The 21,203-nt window shown below is 47.0% G+C and overlaps 1 protein-coding gene across 1 annotated transcript in view; it reads left to right on the plus strand.

The window, feature by feature from the left end:
• The window catches only part of SETD1B (SET domain containing 1B, histone lysine methyltransferase), a 44,158-nt gene that overhangs the window by 13,076 nt on the left and 9,879 nt on the right, over positions 1-21,203 (plus strand). Inside the window, exons 7-8 of the mRNA XM_058851756.1 lie at positions 17,120-17,890; positions 20,404-20,574. Of these exons, the coding sequence (XP_058707739.1) occupies positions 17,120-17,890; positions 20,404-20,574 (942 nt within the window). The remainder of the gene's footprint in view (positions 1-17,119; positions 17,891-20,403; positions 20,575-21,203) is intronic.

Consider the following 21,203-nt stretch of genomic DNA (forward strand, 5'->3'; position numbering starts at 1 on the left):
GCTGTTGTGAATATTTTTAATGCTGTGCTGGGTGCTGAGGTGCCTCTTGCAGGACAGCATCAGCATCCCTGGGACAAGCTGTGTGGATGCAGTGGGTCCTCTCACAGCTGCCCAGGGAGAATTTCCCAGCTGTGCTTACACACAGACGAGGTGGGTCAGGCTCAGCCCTGCAACAAGCTCTGCTGAAGTCCCTGAGGTTACATCTGGGCTGAATTTGCCCTTTTTATTGAAGCATCTTTGGGTTCTTATGTGGTCACGACCAGAAGTGGAAGAAAATTTTGTTGAAGTGTCATATTGTCCCTCTGGAGCCTTAGCAGCATGTGATGACATTCCCCTCAAGACACTGCCTCGTGTCTCGTGTGGCTCCATGCTGCTGCATCCCCATCCAGACTGGGCATTGTTTCAGTAGCTGGCAAATGATTGCCCATTCCTGCAGAGCCAAATTCAGCCTTGAGGTCTTCAAACTCTGGTGAGACAAAGCAGAGCCCAGGTTGTCCAGGCAGTGAGAGGAGCTGATGAGGGTTTTGCAGTGGTTGCCCCAGGGGCAGCTGATGCCCCTTGGAGCTGAGCTGAGCAGGAGCAAGTCCATCTGTGCCTGCAGAGGATGTTCTCCTCCTGTACCCTGCTCCCACCCATGGATTGTGTGGGTTGGAGGCAGCCCCAGGGACGCTGGTGTTGAGTTAACACGGAGCCTCCTAAAGGTGAACGCAATCTCACGCTACTGAGGGATGTTTCTGGGCTGAAGAGCTCAGAAGTGATTTATTCAAGGTAAATGCACATTAAGGTTGAGAAGGTAGATCCTTAAGAGGCAGGAAATTTGATACCTTTGTTTCCACAGTAACTGTGAAAGAGCCCTTATGCCCATGAGTAGCTGTTAGTATATATAATATATATGGGTACACCTGGGATCCAGTTTACAGCTGGAGTGGGATTCATCATTTCTGGAGGGAGATGAGGAGAGTAGATGGGGGAAATGGTTCCTCTGAATGTAGTCTTTTAATTGAAGAAGGGAGAAAAACCTGAGAGCTGTGATTTATACCCAGTCTCATAAACACTTTTTCAAATTTTCCTGCCTCCTGAGCTCTTGCAAATGCGATCACGCCTGACAGAACCGGTTCCTAATGGAAACTCAAAAAATAGGTATCATGTTATGACCATGAATTTCCAGAAATGCAGCCAGCCAATGCCCAGGCAGCAGAGATTTGGATGACTGCTGTGGTTTTACATGTGAATTACACCAGCCATGCTAAACCTGTGAAATTAAAATGAGAGTGAACTGCTTAAGCTGTGGGTTCAGTTCTGCCCTCCCTGACCCACGCACAGCAGCAGCAAGAAGCCACAGAGACTTCAGGGGATCTTGTGGAGTTTAAGCTTGTTCAGAAGAGAAAGGCAGCACACAAATCCCTCAAGAGGTGATTTAAATGTGACACTACACTGGCCCCTTTGAGAGCTCAGTGATCTGTTCAGCCACTGAGTCCTGAGGAGGGAGCAGGCTGGGGGGGTAGGACTGCAGCCCTGCATCCTCCTGGGGATGCTGAGGGTCAGTTCCTAAATAACCTGACCAAGGCAAGGATGTCCAGGCTCCTGGAGCAGTGGCAGTGCAGGTTGTTATTTTACCCTTTTTTTCAGAATTGATGCTGGAAGACCACAGGCAGGGACTGCTTTCTTGTACACTGATTCATTTACCACATGACAACCTGCTGCTCCTACAAAAATTTATATGAGGCAGAGGAGTCTGTTCATTTTTGCTAAGTTGTATTTCACTTTTGACTTTTTGTATTTGGCTCTGATTTGATTCTTGGAATGCTGGCAGAGTGGTTAGCAGAGCAGAATGCTTGACCAGGCAAATGTTCAATAGAGGAAGCAGCAAGAGGTAGCAAGCCCAGTGTCAGTTTTTACAGTCATTATTTCAGAGCAGTATTGCATAGGATTCACCTGGCATTCCTGATGATACAACCCTCATGCGTGTATGCTTCTAGGGGGAGGGAAACCTGAATGGAAAAATATTTGACTGTTTGTGGTTTGGTTTTTTTGGATACCAAACAACTCCAGTAGAGTGAGGGAACATGTCTCTGGTTGATAACAGAGCTGGAAATGGTGAAATGCTCTGGAGTGTAACTGAAAAATAGAAAGCAGGCTGTGGTTGGGAGGCTGAGCGGTTCTTTTGCTCTCACACCAGGCCAAGGCTTTGAGGCTTTTTCATTTTGCATACCTGATAGAATTGACATTGCTATTCCTTTTTATAAATCACTGTTGCTGACAATACTCTCACCACTAGCTCAGTTTGTTCTGTTTCTCCACCAGTGACTTTGTGTAAATTTTCAGTTCCTGGTGAACTGGCTGTGTATACTTGAACTGCTTGTTAATAGGTAGAGCATTGCTTATTTTGTGTTTGTGTAATCTGTAGATGCCCCTGCACTGCAAAGTTAGATCCAAATTATGTTTTTTAACTGTAGCACATAACTTATGGTGGCATAACACCTGCAAATTCTGAGCTCTGCAGACCATCCACAGTTAGAGAGCCATCGTCCATCTTCCTTTTGCTGCTGGCAGAGTTCTTCCTATTCTTTACAACACTCAGGATTTAGCAGTGACGATATTGAATGTTCAGATGTCATAAATGCAGGCTGTGAAGCCTCACATTGAAGTGACACATTTTCCTCACAGTTTCTCCAACCCATTATCATTCCAGTTGCGTTTCGCATCTGATGGCTGTGAAAAGTGACCAAGGGAATGCAGACAAGTTACTGGATGGCGGCGTGTGTTGCAACATGCAGTGACACTGAGAAAACGTGCCAGTGTGTTAGGTAATCAGTAGAAATATTGAGAAAATAATTGCTGTTAACATATTGTGCTGGCAGCCACCAGAACAGCACTAATTTCTGGGTCTGGTTGTGAAGATGCTGGAGCAGCCGCTGTGTTCTATATGTGTCTGTGTCTGACACAGAGCACTGAGCAGACGAGCTCTTATTCAAATTTCTGCTGGCTGGTGCCTTTTCTGGAGTCCTCTAAATAGATACAGTTCATAAGTAGAATGTTTTTTCCATACTGCATCAATTTTGAGGCCCAAGACTTTGCTACCCCCTTTTTGCTAATTTTAATTTTAAGTTAGGGGTACTTGTTTTTACCGAGGGAAGACGGGGCAGAACTCAAAATGAAACTTGTGAGGTCGTTAACTCTGTGCATCACGTACCTGCCCACAAGAGCTCCTTTGACCCAGACATGTTATTGCTGTCTCAGGATTTATTATGAAAGTGCAGTGCTTGCTTTTGGAAATGCCCATTCATCATGACAAAAAGATTGCTCACATTTTTTGCTCCTAAAAACAAAGTATTAAAAAAAAACAAAGAAGAAAGAAAATGGTAAAGTTAAAAAAAATGACGTTTAAAATGTTTTTTTATTTACATAGTGCTAAAATAAGGTCAGTGTCTGCTTTCACGCATTTTCAGCAGTGCAGACAGGCCTCACAAAGTGCAAATAGCAAGGCAGCAAATTGAGGTTTCTCTCCAGGCTGGAATAGGTGGAATAGGTTTGCTCCTCTGGCTGCTGCAAGGGTATTGCTCTAGGAGCAGTTTGAGTAGAGGAAGTTGTTGGTGGCTTGGGCTCCGGCAGTGGCTCTGAGCACAGAGGGCACCGCCTGCACCAGAATCGAAACCGCCTGGACACAGAGCTGGCAGCAATGTCCGTGCTTGGCAGGCTTGCCTGCAAAAGGGGCAGACAGCTGGAGCTCACCTTCCAGCTTTCCCTCAACTTCAGCACTTTTTAGCAGTGTTTGGAGCTGCTGGCTGCTCCGAACGGCTGTGTTTGGACAGTGTATTTCTGTGGAGTTGATAACAGTGTGCGAAGTGCAGTTACCATACACCTTTGACCAGCTCGCCTGTGTTTTGCCCAATCTCTCTCTCTCTCTGTATCAGGCAGTAAGACAGGGAGATCGTTGGGAAAAAGGCTCTGAGAATGGTGAGGAGGGGAGGAAGAGGAGAAACAAAGATGGTTTTGCCAAGGTCGAGTCCTTCCTGTCTCACCTCCTTGCCTGCACCTTCAAGCATTCAAGGTGGGATGTCCTCAGGCTTGCCACTGCTCAGATTCCCTGTGCCACGGGGTGCAATGGCACAGAGCCTCAGGAAGAAGAGGGTTGATGATGGTGCAGGGTGGGTGACATCAAGGATGGATGGGGTTTTGTTTTTCCTGGGCCTTTTTGCTGTCCTGATCAAGGAATCTGATGTCTGCTGCTTTTGTGGGTGGTGTGGGGTGGGAGTTGCTCTCTTACATCCAGATTTTTTCCACAAGAACTGTGCTTGGCAGTGAGCAGATACAGTTTTATGCTTATGTCCAAGTGGCCTGTCCTCCTCCTGTGTTGCAGGATCAACATGTGTTACACACACCAGGGAGACATTCCCTGTGGAGCCTGGGGAAGGATTGCTGAAGCAGGCAGCTTTTTTCCAGATATCCCTTTTCCCAAAGGAGCTTGTTATTTCTGGTGCCTTGTGTATCCCAGACAGAACAAAATATACTTATTTGAGGTGATAGCAGTGTTGTTTGGTGGAAGCAGGAGCTGGTGTGATGTTGGCACGTGGCTCTGGGGACTGTTTCCCAATCCAGTCCTTGTTGCTAAGCAGTTGCCAAACGTGGCATTTTGGTCAGCAGATGTGGCTGGGAGTTTCCAGTGCAGATAATTGAAATATTGTCTTTGAAGGATGCACATAAATGTGAGCAACTGTTATCATGGTGCTACAAGCATTTCGCTGTTGTCAGGAAAAAGAAATACTTGGAAAATATGAAAATCCTTCATACTGCGTGAAATTATTCAAATTGCAATAATACATAAAGGGCAGTCTACCAGTGGAATGTATGCCATGGAGACGTGTGTGAAGGGATGAATTTTGACAAGGGAATCTCAACAAATTTATTTGCTTGTTAATACAGTGTCAGGTGGGATGTATCTCCTAAATTACCTCAGAAAAGGGGTAACAGCAGATGGGTTTGCAAAGATGAGGTGTGTTCCAGGTCAGTGAGAAGCAGGCAGGTGGTGAGGGTTTGGTGGCAAGGGCCAGCCTGGCTCCAGCAGAGCCCTGATGGAGGATGCTGTCCTGATGCTGGGGTTGCTTTGAAATTCCCTGGGAGCTTACATCATGCTAGGGGCACCCAGCCTGGCTGCAAGGCACCAGCAATCAGCTGTGAGCCTTCAGAGGCTGGATGTTCAGGTTTCAGCTCGAAGAAGTCTTGTTGCATGACTTTGTCTTGGGTTGTTGCTGGGGCACATGTGCTGCAGTCAGAGAAGAGTCAGTTTTTGCAATATTTTTACTATTTTCACTGAGCTCTGGTATAAAGAGCACTGCACAGTGCAATTGTATCAGTGAGGCACAACTTTAGTATCACATCCTGTGAGATGTATTAATGATGGTCAGTGATAAAATGACCACTGTGCAGCTCTGGTGCTTCAAAAGGTGCTGGGGCCAAACGGTGCTAAGTAGTAAACGATGAGCTGCAAACCACCACAGCAGCTGTTCCTGCAGAACTGCTTAAAAAATAAAAAGATGCCCGTGCCTTCCAGCTGGCCACCTGGATCAGTGAACAGGGCTTGGAATTCATGAGCACTGAGCTGTGTTTGCCTGGTTTTGTGCCTTTCTCACAACTGTTTCACATAAGTCTTTAAATAAGTAACTTGCCTTTTTAAGACTTCATATATAACTCCAAACTAATGAACCAGTCTAATAGGAATGCTACTTTAAAAATATGAATAAAGAGCTGTGTGACTGAGAGGGATTTAGCTGTGTCTGCTCAAGAATGGGCTGTGGTGATGCTGTGCTGCTGTGAACTGCAGTTCTTCACTCATCTCGAGCATTTTAGCGAAGCTCTTCAAAGCAGGTAGGAAAGAAGTGAGTAAAGTGTCACCAACATGGGGAAGCCTAGAGGAGCCTGAGAGCTGGAGTGGTGGGTGTGAGGAGCAGAACATGGATCACCTGGTGCTGGCTGCTGCTGAAGGGCTCTGCTGTGGACACGCTGCCCTTCCACTTGAGCAGTCACCCATGGGAGAGCTTGGTTACAGCTCTGCTGCAAGAGAGAGCAGGAGAGAATTCAGACTAACTCATGAGTAAGCAAGGAAAAGGCACATCTTTACCTTTCCTTGGCTGTCTGTGTTGCTGGGGGTTATTTCCTTTGGGTCTGCAGTGGGTGCCATGCAGCAGCCTCTCAGCAGCTCCCCTGGGGTCCCTCCTGACCAGCAGATTAGCAATGCTCAGCTCAGTAGCTTCTGCTGGACCTGTCTTCCACAAACATCTAATCCATTATTCAGCCCATCTGCACTCCTGGGCCTGTGCAGTATCCTGTGACAGTGCAGTGCACAGCTGAATTTTGTTCTAGGTGAAAAGTGTTTTCATGTGTTTGTTTAAACCTCCTGCTTGCTAATTAGGGGGACAGGTGGGGAAATCAGCACACTTTACCTCTCCTCTCTTTTTTGCATATTTTATGCCTGCACAAATGGCAGTGGGAATGCAGCCCAGCTGGGGGGTGTTTCCACTCTGGTGCTTTAGAACACTTGTGGTTTTACAATTTATTTTGCATACAGTGGGGATAGTTTGATAGTAAAAGTTTGGTGTCTTCTTGAAGGCCATGAGAAATGTTATGTCCTGGACAGGGTTTATTTTTGTTAAAGGATTGACTAGACAGCAGTTGGCTGGAGTTATGTTTTTATCACCCAAAGGGAGTGGTAGGGGGAAAAAGTTGCATTTCCCTCATTGAACAGGTTTTGAAAAAGGACAGCTTGAAGGTATTTCTTGTTCTTTGTCTTAGAAAAAGAGGCTTATTGTAATATGTTAATATTTCTCATATTAATATGTTACATTCCTCAATTGATGAGCCTGATTCTGTCCTCTCTAACTGCATCCACTTAGTTAAATCTGAGTACACCAAGAGAAGAAAAATCTAAGCAGGAAATAAAGCAGTGAAAAATTCAAGCTGCCTCTAGAGAGAAGAGAAATGTTACTAAAGGGGAACTGTTTCTTGCTGGCCTCACCCTTACTTTTGAGGAAGAACATCTACTCAGCTGCTGGAAATAGGCTCCTCAGAGTGAAGCTGGGTTTTAATGCATCTACTGCTTTGCTGGGAAGGACTTGTTAGGTTTGTGTTGTAATGCTCAGAAAATGAGGAGCTGCTAAGCTCATTAGGGTGTCACTCATGGCTTGTGGTCACTGCTGTGAAGGACTCACAGCCTGGCCACAGCCAGGGAGGGTTTGTGTCTCCTGAGCCTCCCATTCCCTGGGGCTGCTCCACAGCTGTGTCCAGCACACCCAGAGCGTTTGTGCCACCTCCAGCAGGGGCTTTGTCCAAAGTGGGCAAATGCTTTTTGTCAGTCAAGATCATGTGGGCTGGCTGAAACATCTCTGCAGCAATTTTTCTGGGAATTCAGAAATGCTGCAGATGTCCTATTGTCCTGTCTGGGGTGATGGTAGTGGCTGTCTCCAGAACAGAAAGCCACAGGTTTCCTTATTTGAAGCCATACCATGCAGCCACCATGACTGCAGTTAAGGATGATAACAAGGTCCTAAAGACCTTATTAACAGTGTGTTTCCTCTTTCAAGCATATTTCTTTTCAAATAGCTGGTGCTGAGCTAGAACGGAGCTGCTGGAAGGAGAGCAGTGTGGAGGGCAGATGGGAGTGAGCAGGAGAGCCTTAAAGGATGAAGCTGGTGAATGATCTAACAAAAACTCTTTTCTTTTTCCCATTCTCCTTCAAGACCCAAAATTCTTGAATTTCTGCCCTCACTTCTGAGGAGGCTCAACATTGCACAGGTTGAATTGGGGACATCCAGGTCTTGCAATTGAAACCACTGTTGGTACTAACACTGAAATGCAGAGAGCACTGAGCACCACACTGAAAATGCTGCCATAACTGTGATAGCCACGTGATTTCAGACACTCAAGGGTACAGTCAGTAGTACTGTGTAAAAGGGGAAGAGTATCAAGCTGGCCTAGTTGTGCTGATTAGAACTGTTTAAATACAGCATGTGTACAACCTATTCTTCAACAGGCTGCTATCAGCTGGGGAGCTAGACTGTTTTCCATGCTTATCTCCTTTCTTATCACCCTCTTGGTAGCAAGATCTGAATTCATGGCTCCATTTGACCTAAGGTGTAAGTATGAGGGTGAGGTCAGGGGCTGGCATGTGAGCGAGCTCCTGCCTGGCACTGAAGTGTGAGGGATCTGTGTACTCTGCACATGCAGTTATTGCAGGGTGGGTTTTTTTTTTTAACTTAGAGGTGGACTCTGATCTAGTGTTGCCAGTTCCCTTTATCTTTGATTGTAAAGTACCTTTAGAAATGTGGGTGCATTTCTGCACACCAGTGTGAAGAGCACGACAGTGTTACAGAATCATTTGGGAAATGAGTTCTCTATGTACAGTGTGATTTCTTCTGAATTCCTTGCTTTTCTTTGCAGCTTTAGAGAGGGGGATGCTGCCTTGGGTTCTGCATCTTTTGTGTGTGGACAGACCTTAAAATGAAGTAACAGCTGAGGTGACAGAAAATTACAGAGGAGCGCACTGCATGTGGACCAGTGCCTTTCTGTTTTTCAGAGAGACTGTTCAGTTCCTCTGTTGGATTTGGCTGGTTAGTTCCCAGAACTCTGCATCACTGACCCTGGTGCCTGAAAAGGGCTTTACCTGGGTAAAGCCAGTCTGGCTGTATGAAAGTCTTTGGGAGAAGTAGAGAACATTCCCTGACTAATTTATCTGTAGGGGGTATTTTCTTGCCACTCTACCATCCTTTTATGCATGACTTAGCTTCCCAGCCGACTAAAGCCTTTGAAGTTAGATTGCAAATAGCTCTTCAACTATCCCTTCCCCCCATCTAAAATAGGGAAACCAGAACAACCATTGCTGTGGAAAGAGCCTGCCTTGTTACATGGCTTCCCAATGTTAACACCCCTCTCTTTTCCTCCTTCCTTTTCCCTACCTCCTCCTCCCCCCCATAAAGAAACCCTTTTTTTCCCCCTTAATAAGATCTACTTAAGACCTGAGGGAAAAGGCCATGGTTCCATGAGATGGTAAATCCAATTTTAGGGTGTTTCATATGTGATGAAAAACACTGTGGCCACATGACGCTGCCCCTGAATTGGCACACATTCGCCCTGCCAGTTCGGATTTGTCCACATAATGCAGGAGGGGCAACTGTCCAGGCCAGCCTCACATGGGGGCATGCATGGGCTGCCCAGGCCTCCCTGAGCTCGGGCTGGGGGCCAGGGACTCCCCAGCTCATACTCTCACTGTATTTTGTGACCTGCCCAGTAGGATGTTCATGTCAGTCCCCGCTCAGATCTGTGCAGTCTGGATGTCTGGAAGTTTCCAGTCTCGGCGTTGCTGAATGTGGACCCCAAGGATGTTACGTTGGCCTCTCCCTGCAGACACTGGAGATTCTCTTGTGTGTGGGAAGCCCAGAGGCAATGTCTGGCTGCTCCAAATATCCCTTCTTCGATGATCTTGCTGACAGGAGCAGTGTAACCACATCATATGCCGTGAGGTTTGCAGTTCGGAGCCTCCTCCTCTTGGGAGGGAGGAAGACCTGAATTAAGCCATCCTCTTTGTGGATGGATTGCTAACTTACTAACAAACAGAGCAACCCCCTTAACCTGGCTCTCTTTGCCAGTTCATCTCTTCAGGATTTCTGCTGAGGCAGATCTAGCAGTTGTTTTCCCACTGGCTTAATTCCTGGCTCTGAGGATTTCTGTCCTAAGAACCTCTTGCAGTGAGCTCTTGAAATCCACATTGAAAACTGGGCTGTGGTGCTGTCTTGCCAAGAGACTGGATTTTTGAAAATACTGAATGATGATTGAGTGTTCTCCGCTTGGGATCACATTCCTCAAGTTGTCTTTTTTCTGGATCAGTAGAGATCTGTTTATCTCAGACTGCACCACATGGGCTTCCCATCTCTGTCTTCTTGTTTCACCTAGAATTATCTGTCCTTCCCTGCAACACTTGCTGAATGAAAGAAGTTCTTAGCCTTGTGAAAATGCCTAGCAGCTGCCTAAGTGGATGTTTCTTACTCCAGGATCTATTTTGACTTCTGGAAGGAAGAATCTGTGCATCATGTCTTACAGTCACTGGAGATCCTATGTACAGTCAAGTAAAACCAGCCTGGACTCCTCATGTTCAATCATTGCCTTAATTTTCTCCTATTTTTTGTAGGTTTTTTATGTGGACCATTTCATGCCCTGTGTCACATCAGGGGCTTTGCTTTAGGAAATACTGATTTAAGCTACTGCTCAGTTGCTTTCCATGGAGATGTTGATGTTATTCCACTGTCCTGCAGGGAGACAGGATAATCCCCTCTGGAGTCTGAAGCAGGACCTTGAAGTGTTGAGACCCATTTCAACTGCTCAGTGCGTGTGAGGGCCTGCAGGAAGTGTGGGGTGGCTTTGCATGAGGCTGGATTGCTCTTTGGCACTGCTGTCCATCCTACAGGAGTCATTTTAGCTTGTTTTCTCATCTTGATTCACTAGATTTTCTGATGATGGCATGGACTGTTGGGCAGCTGTCCAGCTCTCCTGCTGTCCTTAAAACATAAGTCAATTTACTTCTGTTCCTGGAGTCAGGAAATACTGGAAGTCAGCGAGGAGACCTTTTCCTTTTGTAAGCATTAGCCCCATGTGCCTTCCCCTCTCCAGAGCCTTTCCTGCCCTACACTGACAGCCCAGTTAAGCTGCTTCCCTGCAGCCTTCCAAATCCCTACTCATGGCATCTCCCCATGTGCAGGATGGTCTAATTAGGGACCAGCACCTGACGAGCACATTGTGAGACACAAGTGAGCACGTGGTGTTTCCTCACCCCTGTCCCCCTCTTCTGGGACCAGCAGGGTCTTCCAGGGAATTCTCCCTCTATCCTTCTGTGGTTTGAGATACCAACTCAAAGTTCCCTCTTGGCCTTAGGAAGGAAAGTAAGTGGCATAAATTGGGCTGGTGTTTGCAGTGCTGTTTGTTTACAATAAGCACTTGGATATTATTGTCACTTGTTTTACTTGTTGGGCAGCCCTGTAGGTGTGGGGAGCACTGCCTGTGCCAAAGAAGTGCTGCAAGTACCAGACCAAAACACAACCTGAGCCAGCACAGAGTGTGTGTTAGGTGGGATATTGTTATCACAGAGAGCTTGAATTCTCTTCTTCAAGTAGTGAGAGGTACTTTGGCAATTGGTACTAGAGAAACCAAAACATCCCAGGAGTGTCTCTCCTTCTGTGAGAAATCCTTGTTCTGTTAGAGCCTTTTTGGTGCCCCTTTCTGTGGGACACAGCATTGGGTCCATCACTCCCATCTGTGTGTTTGCAGCCTTTGCTTGGGAGTTCATTTATAAAGTGCTGTATAAATATATAACTATATAAAATCCTTGCAGTCTTTTCTAGAGATAGAATCACATGTTGCTGGAGATACTTTATAATGACTGGTTTGTAACATGTAAATCTTTCCATTTGCCAATTACTGAGCCGAGCATTTTATTATAGTGCAAACACCAGAAAGTTGCTCCAATTAAAAGCTGCTGTGGTTGCCCTTGTGGGCTGTGACTGCAGCAGGAGGGTGGGAGCTCTCTCAGCTGCCCAGAGGAGGTTGAAAGACCTGACTAACCCACGGGGAGAAGGCAGCAACCTGATTCCAGCTTCAATCCAGGCTGTGGTGGTGGTGGGCTGGCCACCACGGGCACTGGGGACAGCACAGTGACCTGACCAGCTTGGAGAGCTCACCCAGGAAGGTGCAGGCAGCAGTTTGCTCTGTGTTTTTGCTGCTGGATTGCTGGCAAACCACCTGGGGTGGCTCTGCCCTCCTGTACAACACACAGCCAGGGAAGCACCACCCTTGTGCATGTTCTTCTCGAGGCAGGGCTATAATTATGGCCAGCAAAGTAAAAATACTGGTGTGCATTGTAAATAAGGTGCCGAGTCTGCCTTGTTCACACCTGACACAGCGAGGTGTGAATGCTCTGCACCATCCCTCTGCCATGTCATCGTGGTCTCCCAGCAAGACAAGGACAGTTCAGAGCCACGGCTCCTCCTCGTGTGCTTTGCCTAGAACAGGGAACATACAAACTGAAAGTAGATTAAAAATGAACAAAGCAATACTCTCTGAAGCCCTCTCTGGGTTTGCAAATTTTGGGCTGCAAGAGGTATTTGGTACTCTGTCAGCAGGGTGAATGGTGGGATTCTCTGGGCCAAACTTGAAAGGAGTTTTTCAGTGGTCTTAGAGGAAGAGTTGCAGGTTGTGGTGACCTCAGGCTTCATTTTTGTTCTGGATGGCAGTGTAAGAAATGTGGCAGGTCTGAAATATCTCATTCTCTTTAATGTGCTTTGCTGAAGGAGTCTGGGAAGAGAAATGTGTGTTAGAGAACTTGAGCTGGTCTCACCCAGGGATCATGGTTGTTTCCTTTGTCAAACACACAGCACAGGCAGTGAGGAGCCTGGTGTGAGCCCAGCATGGGAAGGCAGCTGAAGTTGGGGTGTAGGAGGTCAGAGGGACCTGGAGTCTGTTCTTGACTCCGTTAGTGACTTGGTGTATGACCCTCTTCAGTCAGTTGTCCTCTCCTCCTCACCTCTGAAAGCTTTTCTTTCCCTGCTTTTTTGTAAGGATAAAGTGTGAGATAATCTCTTGTGAATTTTTTTCAGCCCTTGCTTGGATTTAATCTAAAACTAAGTGATGACTCTTTAACCAGATTAGGAAAACTTTTTTGTCCAAGAGTCCCTTCTTCTTAGAAGTTCCAGCTTTATTGAAAAACATGAAGGCTAATGCCCTTGTACAGTGCTAAATACCATCAATCCTGCATTTCATTATTTTGATGCACCAGAGCTCAGCCAGGTAATGCTAGTTGCTATGTTCAGTGGTACAGTTCCCTACCTCAAATATAAGTAACTTGGTGCCCAGCAGCATGTTTAAGTGAAATGAGCTGTAAGCTGATGGTGTTCAAAATGTGTTCTGAAATTCTGAGTAAATTTTTTTATCAGATAACCTTTTAGAAGGAGATGGAAGTTTCTCTGCCTGTAAGAAAGGTACTGAACAACTGTACAGTGGGAGTCCCAATCACTGCCACAGTGGCAGTGCTCCTCTGAGGCAGGGGATGGAACAGCCTCCTCACCTGGAAGCTGACAGGTCTACATGCAAATATTAGGATGTAGTTTCTTTTCTCTGGAGGTATTAACATTTGCTTGTAAAATGCTGGGTAGGGCTCTGAGGTGGGATCGATACCCTGTAGCCAGTGCTCTACCCTGTCACTGTTCCAGCTGATGAAGGAGTGGCATCCCAGGATGTTCCCTCATTTAGCTTAAGAGTCTCTGCACACTCTGCTGGTGTTAAAGGTGGCAATTAACATTTTGGGTGAACAGTGAATGAGGCCATTTATAACCAGTTACACTGACATGAATCTCTCCCAACGAATTTGCATCATTAAAGAACCTTTGGAAAAATGTGTCATGCGTATAATTAAATACCTGTTTTGCTAACTCTTAATTTAATTAATCCAAACTAAAGATGGCAGCACAAATTAATTTAGCTGGAAATGGCTTTTCTCTCAGTGGGCTGAAGGAAGGTTTTCTGGTGGCATTGTACCAGATGACCTCAGAAACAGGCAGGTGAACTCTGGGACTGATTGGCACAGGTTTTTTTTGACAGTGATGGCTGTGACATTCTTGGAGCAGTATGTGTGTCATCTATCAGCTCACTTTTTTCTGCTTGTGAGAGCAAAGAGGGAGGCCAGCTAGAAGGCAGTTTCTTTGAGAGGACAGCACAGGTGCTTTTCAGCTCTACCCTGAGAGGTATTTGGTAGCAGCCATAGTAAATCCAGGTTCAGACAGGTGAATGAAAAGAAATTCAAATAACAGAAGATCTTTCTATGTCTCCCCTTGGTTTTTCTATATGTACCTTGATCTCTTTCACTTGGTGCCTACATTTTTGCCCCTTAGATACGAGCGGTTACAGCAAAGTCATCCGCTTTAAATATTCGTTACTCTTAACTTTCTTTAAAGGCTTCCTTGTAGATGATCTTCTTTTGGTTTGACCTCTTTCCTAACCTTGTGATTCTTTCCCCCTACCTCCTGTGCCTTTTCTGATCCTTTTCTCCCTGCCATTTAATCTCCTCTCTCCCTATCCATCTTGCTTGGGATAAAACTGGAGCACAGACTGTGTGCACTGTGCAAGTGGAGGTGAGTTGTCAGCCCAACATTGTAGGAAGCAGGGAATCTGTTGTTGCTTCCTGTAGACCCATCTGAGCACCAGAAGTGAAAAAAACCAGAAAAGTCTTCAATCTTTCAAACACTGGCTATTGCTTTGGCAATTCTCATTTCATCTTAAGTAAAAATTAATGCATGTATGGATGAAGGAAGCTCTGTGCCCTAAAGCATGGAATCCTGCTAGTCCTGCCACCACTCTGCAATTTCAGGACTGGCTTTTTCTATGTGATTCCTTCAGGAGGGAAAACCAGCCTCATTTATCAGGCAGGACTCATTGGTACTGAGGCTGATGAGAGGCTGTGTGTGGATGGGCAGGAGCACACAAATCTTGTGTGGCAGGACTGGCTGGGACAGGCTAGGGGCTGCTGGTGCTCCAGGATGGGAGGTTGGGAGGGCTCTGGGAGGATGCAAGGTCCTGCAGGAGGGACTGGGGAGAATCTGTGGCTTGACGCTGCTCAGTGCTGGTCTCCCCTGAGGCCTCATGAGGTGACTTTTCTCCATATCCTATCAGATGAGATGAATGTGAACTTGAAGCTGATTTTGTCTGTCTTTGGTAGCCTGAACACTCCTGGCTTTCTATCCAGTGCCGACCTTTAGCATCATCCAGCGTTTGCAATTGGAGCCAGTGCTTTTAACAGGGCCTTTTGTGTTCACTTACTGAAAACCAGGGTCTGTTTCACAGGAATCTTGTTTACACCTGCCACAGTCGTCCTTTTTGCTCTTCCTCTGCTCCTTTCACTGGAGCTGCAGTAGTTGAAACTGCAGAATGTCCTTTTATTCCCCGGCATCCTCGGCGTGGGACGTGACCGCAATAGAGCAGCTGGGGGAGAGGATGCAGGGTGTGAGACCCACTGAGAAGTGTGAGCCAGATGTGGGCAGCTCAAGGGTATGATACAACTAGGCTTTGAAAAGACTCGAGTGCAATGGGTTATCACCTCTACTTCTTTTTTAGCTGTTCATTTTAGGGTTTACAAAACAGCCCTCGGAGTTCTCCCTGCATGCACAGATGCACTTAAGTGACTCTGTGACTACGGGGGAGTCCCCTCTCCTTCACCATTATCAGGGGTCAATAGCTCTTGCTCAGGGTTTGCCAGGTGAATGGTGTCTCCTTGTTGGGCATTTTGGGCACTAAAACTGCAAGTGGCTTTTTGGGGGTGACCCAGGCGCTGCGGGAGGCAGTGAGTTCGTGCTGCAGCAGAGGAATGCGGGGAAGCCAGGGCGAGGGGAGGTGCCAGGACTGGAGGATTTGCACAGCTGCTGTTGCAAGCATCGTGCTCAGCCTGCTCTCTGGTGGTAGCTGCTGTAGCAGAGATGACCTTTGATAAAACGGGAAACATTTGGAGTGATTTGGATAGTTGTGGTTGCTCAGTTTCACACAGTGACAGTTTGTAGCAGAGTCAACTCAGCTGCTCCTGCTTTTGTTTGCATACTACAGTAAGAAATTCACAGGTTAAGAACCAAATCATAGCGGCTTCAATGTGAAAACTGCCAACAAAGTCTGCTCCTCAGCAGCTCTTCCCAGAACTTCCAGGTTCTCCAGTGTCTGATACTGCTCTTTCCTTTCACACTGGGGAGACTGGCAGGAGAGCAGACAGAAGAGGCACCTGCTGGCACAAAATGTGGAACAAATAATAAATATCTTTGGGATCTACAGTTAAATTCGGCTGATAACAGCCAGCGGGTTCTGAAACTCTTGCCAGGATTCTGATAGAGAGAGGCACTTGATGGTGATCTCTTCCTGGCTCCCAGGGCATCTGGAGGGCTCTGGCCAGGAGGAGCATTCCTGCTGTGCCCTGGGCTGTGCTGGGGAACACGGGGGGGCTCTTCACTGACATCAGCAATGTGAGACGTGTTTGGAGGTTACAGGGACTCTGTCCTGTCTGCTGTCATCACTCTAGTCAGGGATCAGCCCCATTCATGTTTCCTAGATCCTGTCACCATGTGGATATGTCTTCCAGCAGTATTTGGTTACTATATTTCATATCAGGGTTTTGATACCTGAGGGATGTGACAGTCATGCATGTGGATTCTTGGTGCTGGAGACACCTCGAGGACTGAAGTGCCTGTAGGACACAGTGTGCAGGTGTGACCATGTGCTGTGGAGGGTGGAGGTAGTTCCTGAGACTTTTCTTTTGTACAATACCTTCTCAGGCAGCTTTGAGGTTTCAGAGCAAGCTGGCACCCTCTGTTTTAATCCAGTTTCCATCCCTTTGGCAGCAGAGTTGGACATAGTTTTAGCATTTTCTACAAGTTTGTGTTTCTTTTGGCTAGTAAAGCATTAATTTTGTCCCAAAACACAACATAGGCCATGTATTTGAATCCCAGCATTTATGACTTTGATGTTTAAAAGCAATTTAACCAGATTTGGGGTTCTCTTTTCCCATGTGAATTGCTGTGGTCTAGTCAAGACAACTTTTAGTAGCAGCAACCATGTGGAGGTATTGTCTTTCCACAACTGGAGGTTAGGAGTTGACAGCAAACGAGCCAGGGATTATAATTAAAAAGAGGGTAATTATTTGTGCGTGGAAAAACTAAGGAATAAAAACTCATGGTGTAATGTACCTAGGAGTATTAGATGCAAATAAGAGATAAGGTATCTTGCAGGGAAGGATTTGGATTGTGTGTATTTCACCAAGCACCTGAGCAATTCCTCCTGCTCCACTGAAGCTGAGGGTTTTGTTCAGTTGGTGCTGATGCTCTTTTAGAAAGCTTTTACCTCTCTGATTCCCAAGGTCTGACACGGAAGAGAAAAGCTTCAATAGGCACCAGCTGCTCAGTGGGCCCTGTCTTTTCAGAGTATCGCTCGCTTTTCTCCGTTCCCAATTAAAATGTGTGTTAAACTTAGCTTTTGTTTGAAGCAGCCGGGCGCTGTGGTATTTAATGTAAAGAGAATGTGCTCGTCACCTTTTCTCTCTCTTTTGTGGCAGGGTCAGCATTCCTCAGGGGAGGACATGGAAATCTCCGACGACGAGACCAACCCTGCGCCCATCACCAGCGCGGAATGTGCCAAAACCATTGTGGTGAACTCCTCCGTCAGCAACACGGCCGTGATGGCCCCGTCCATCCCCCCTCTGCCACCACCGGGATTCCCTCCTCTTCCTCCTCCGCCGCCCCCGCAGCCCGGCTTCCCCATGCCCCCGCCGCTGCCTCCGCCGCCGCCGCCCACGCACCCGGCCGTCACCGTGCCCCCGCCGCCGCTGCCTGCCCCGCCCGGGGTCCCTCCGCCTCACATCCTGCCCCCGCTGCCCCCCTTCCATCCCGGCATGTTCCCGGTCATGCAGGTGGATATGATCAGTGTCTTGGGCAACCAGTGGGGTGGCATGCCGATGTCCTTCCAGATGCAAACTCAGATGCTGAGCCGCATGATGCAGGCGCAGAACACGTACCAGTACCCGCCTTTCATGACGGGCCGGATGCAGTTTGTGAATCTTCCTCCCTACCGCCCGTTCTCCATGGGAGCCGCTCTCGCCCGCGGGCAGCAGTGGCCGCCGCTGCCCAAGTTTGACCCCTCGGTTCCACCCCCGGGTTATGAGCCGAAGAAGGAAGATCCCCACAAAGCCACTGTGGATGGAGTCCTCCTGGTCATAGTGAAGGAACTAAAGGCCATCATGAAAAGGGACCTGAACCGCAAGATGGTCGAAGTGGTGGCGTTCCGGGCGTTTGATGACTGGTGGGACAAGAAGGAACGTCTTGCAAAAGTAGGTTTTTGCGTGCTCTGTCCTGGGTCCTGGGGAGAGTTGTTCTTAGTGCTTGTGGTCAATGTGTCGGGTCAGCAGGGGTCTGGAGCTGACTTTAAAAAACCCAAAATCCTAAATTGTTATGTACAAGAGGAAGCTGAGGTTTGCTCTGAAAAACTAAGGTCAGATGCAAGAGGAATGTTTGAAACCACCAGAGCTCTGTTTTGTGTTCCCCACTTTGTGCAGTGAGATTTGTGGGTATTTCCAGTTCTGTCCCCTCCCCAGTGCATGTACAAAGCAGCAATTAACTCAAAAGCTGAATATTGGCCAAATACACGAAGAGTTCCAGGGATTAGTTGAGGAAACAGCTTTGCATGAATCCTCTGATCCTTTTCTCACCCAATTTGAAGTATACCTCAGCGAGCAAACAGCTCTGTGATCTAATGCGTGGTGAATTTGTCACTACTCAAAAAACCTAACACTACAGAAAGGTTAATGCAAGCCTCAAAATTACCATTGCAGTGAATTACTGTAAGTATAACAAAACAAACCACAACCTGCAGGTAGATCTGTTTCAGATGTCAATTTTCAGAGCAGTATCCTCACCACCTGTTTTTGTAAACCAGTTGCGTGTTAACTCTGGTGCCTGGGAGAGCTCCTTGGCTTTCTGGAGGGGTTGGTAATGCTGCTGCTTAACAGCTGTTTTATGACAGTGTAATTTGCTGTGGCTTAGAGCTGGCTGGCGTGACGTGCAGCAGAAACCCCGTCCCTCTCCTCCTGACTAATGCTCAGAGCTTTTCTTCTGCCAGCAAGCATGTGCTGACAGTGTTGGAGGAGGCCCCTGAGTTTCCAGGGCAATAAAGGAAACAGATCCAGCAAATAGTTGCAAAAACAGCAACTGAAATACTCAAGAAATTGTTTTAAACCTGACATCTGTGGTGAAGAAGCAGAAGCAAGTTGAGGCAGATCTTCAGGCTCTTTTACATCCCAAGTTATGGCTGGATTTGGGGTGTTCTTCACTCACCTGGGATTTATAAGCCATTTTGGGAAGTGAAGCTGACTGTACCACAGCAGCTTGCCACAGGTTATGTTGGATGTGAGCAGTGTAACTGAAAATATGAAATTGCTGCATGGAAAACCACATGTGCTTTCTGTCCAGGAAGAGAGATGCCAGAACCATTTCTGCCCCAGGGCATGGATTACTGTTGTGTGTAGAAAAATCTCAGAGCTTCCTTTCTGCTAGGACTGGGCACCCCTAGAATTGGGGTGAGACAGGATTCCTTCTCAGGCACAAGTTGCCTGCTTTTGCAAAAACAAAATATGAATATTCAGCTTAAACTGTACCTTCCCATTGCTGGTGTGTGTGAGGATGAGGTTAGTGGGCTCCTTGGTGGCAGTTGGAGGTCAGTTCCCCATCTCTGCCATCACACTGATTCTGGCTGCTATATTCCATCAAAGGCAGCTGATTGATTGATTGATTGATTGATTGATTGAAACTCTGGCAGCCAAGAGGTGTCATACCCAGGTTAAGGGTGGGAAGGCTCAGGAATAAAACTGGTGTCCTGGGTCAGGCAGAGTGGAAAATGTGTGAGGTGAAAGCTGTGAAAGGAGAATGTTGCTAGGGAAGGCAGCACATTCCATGAACCTTTTCTGCCTGAGCTAGGGGAAAGCTTTTCCTTGTTCCCAAATCCTAGTGGTGGGTTTAGGTTTGAAAGCCTGATTAAGATGCATTAAGCAGAGTGCCAGGAATAACTCCTGGCCATGGAGTGCTGCTGCTGGGTTCTCTGTTTGATATTCCCATTAGTCTTGTCCCTTATTAGCAGGAGAGCTGAGCTTATGCTGCCTCTGTGGTGGTTACAGCCCACTTCAGCATGTGAGCTCTGTTAGGGTGTGCAAAAGAAATTGTTTGGGGTGTTGTGCCATGGGCTGATGCAGGTGGGTGCCACCTCCTGTGCCCCTGGCACACCATGTGTGACGTTCTCCTGGCTTGTCCACCTCTCCATAGCTGTAGAGGTATGAATTCCTGCTCTTCCTTTGCATCTCAGCTCTGGTGAAAAAGGATTTGTTGAGGCTGTGTATCTATTTTGTAGACCCTTTGGTGTTTCGTCTAAATATTTTTATGTTCCTGTTCCCAGGACTGGAGCCTTCTGACAGGTTTTGTGGACTGGGGCTGTGGTTGCTAAGGAAACACAGGGATGTGTGTGATTTTTGATGCACTATATTTGGCCTTATGCTCAACAGAAGGAAGGTGTTCCCAACTGGAAGGTCTGGAGTTGCTTTCAGTTATGTGGCTTAGCAGAGGAAGGCAGATAACACAGTGTTGGGCTGACTTGCCTAAAGCACACTCAAGTTATTTGTATTACTCTGTGCAGCTCTATTTCCTCTCCAGTGTGGGGCACCTTCAGATGTCCTCAAAGAAACTGATGCCTGGGCAGGGCAGTGATATTTCTCAAACCTCAACTGTCTAAATGGTTTCCAGAGCTCGTGTCCTTCCCAGGAAACTTTCCCTCTCAAATGTGCCTTCTCTGTTGCAGGCGTCTCTCACTCCAGTGAAGTCTGGAGGAGAACTGGAGGAAAAACCAAAGCCAAAGGATCGAATTGCCTCTTGTCTTCTGGAGAACTGGAACAAAGGAGAAGGGCTGGGATATGAGGCAATCGGCTTGGGCATTGGGTTACGAGGGGCCATCCGCCTGCCATCCTTCAAGGTGAAAACAAAAAACTCTCTTCCTTATGCTGACATCCCCCAGAGAGGAGCCTTAGGAGGACAGACCTCACTAGGTTTGTGCCCCAGAGCCCTCAGGCTGTTCACCCCACTCTGTGTTCACTCAGGGGGTTGCTTCTGACCCTCCAGGAGCAGAGCAAGGACCTTCTGTTCCCTTAGATTTTCACCCTCCACTTGTGTGCATTGTCTCTAGAGGATCTCCCTGCTCTGCAAGGGAAAGGGAACATTTGGCTGTGTTTAGGACACAGCATTTCAGCATGATCATAAAAATACACCTATGCTCATGGTGCTTTACACAGTTACTGTTTTGCTTAGGCAGCTGAATCTCACCTGAAGTTTGCTTAAACTCTGTCTCCTCAGAAGCACAGGGTATCTGTCTTGAAAAGCATTTGCATAAAAAATTAGAAGTACCTTAAAAGAAATGTGAGGTAGGGGAGTGTAGAGGTCTTCCCTGAAATTAGGATTTTTGAATGCACAGAAGATGCAAGTAAAGGTTTGGTATGAGAGATTCTCCAGTCTTTATTTAGAATAAAACTTGCTTTGAGGTTCTTTAAGATTAGGCTCTCTTTCTGTTCTGCTACAATCTCAGAACGCATGGGTTTGTCAAGATCT

Source organism: Poecile atricapillus, chromosome 16 (assembly GCF_030490865.1).
Source record: "Poecile atricapillus isolate bPoeAtr1 chromosome 16, bPoeAtr1.hap1, whole genome shotgun sequence".
In the NCBI taxonomy this organism is placed as follows: Eukaryota; Metazoa; Chordata; class Aves; order Passeriformes; family Paridae; genus Poecile; species Poecile atricapillus.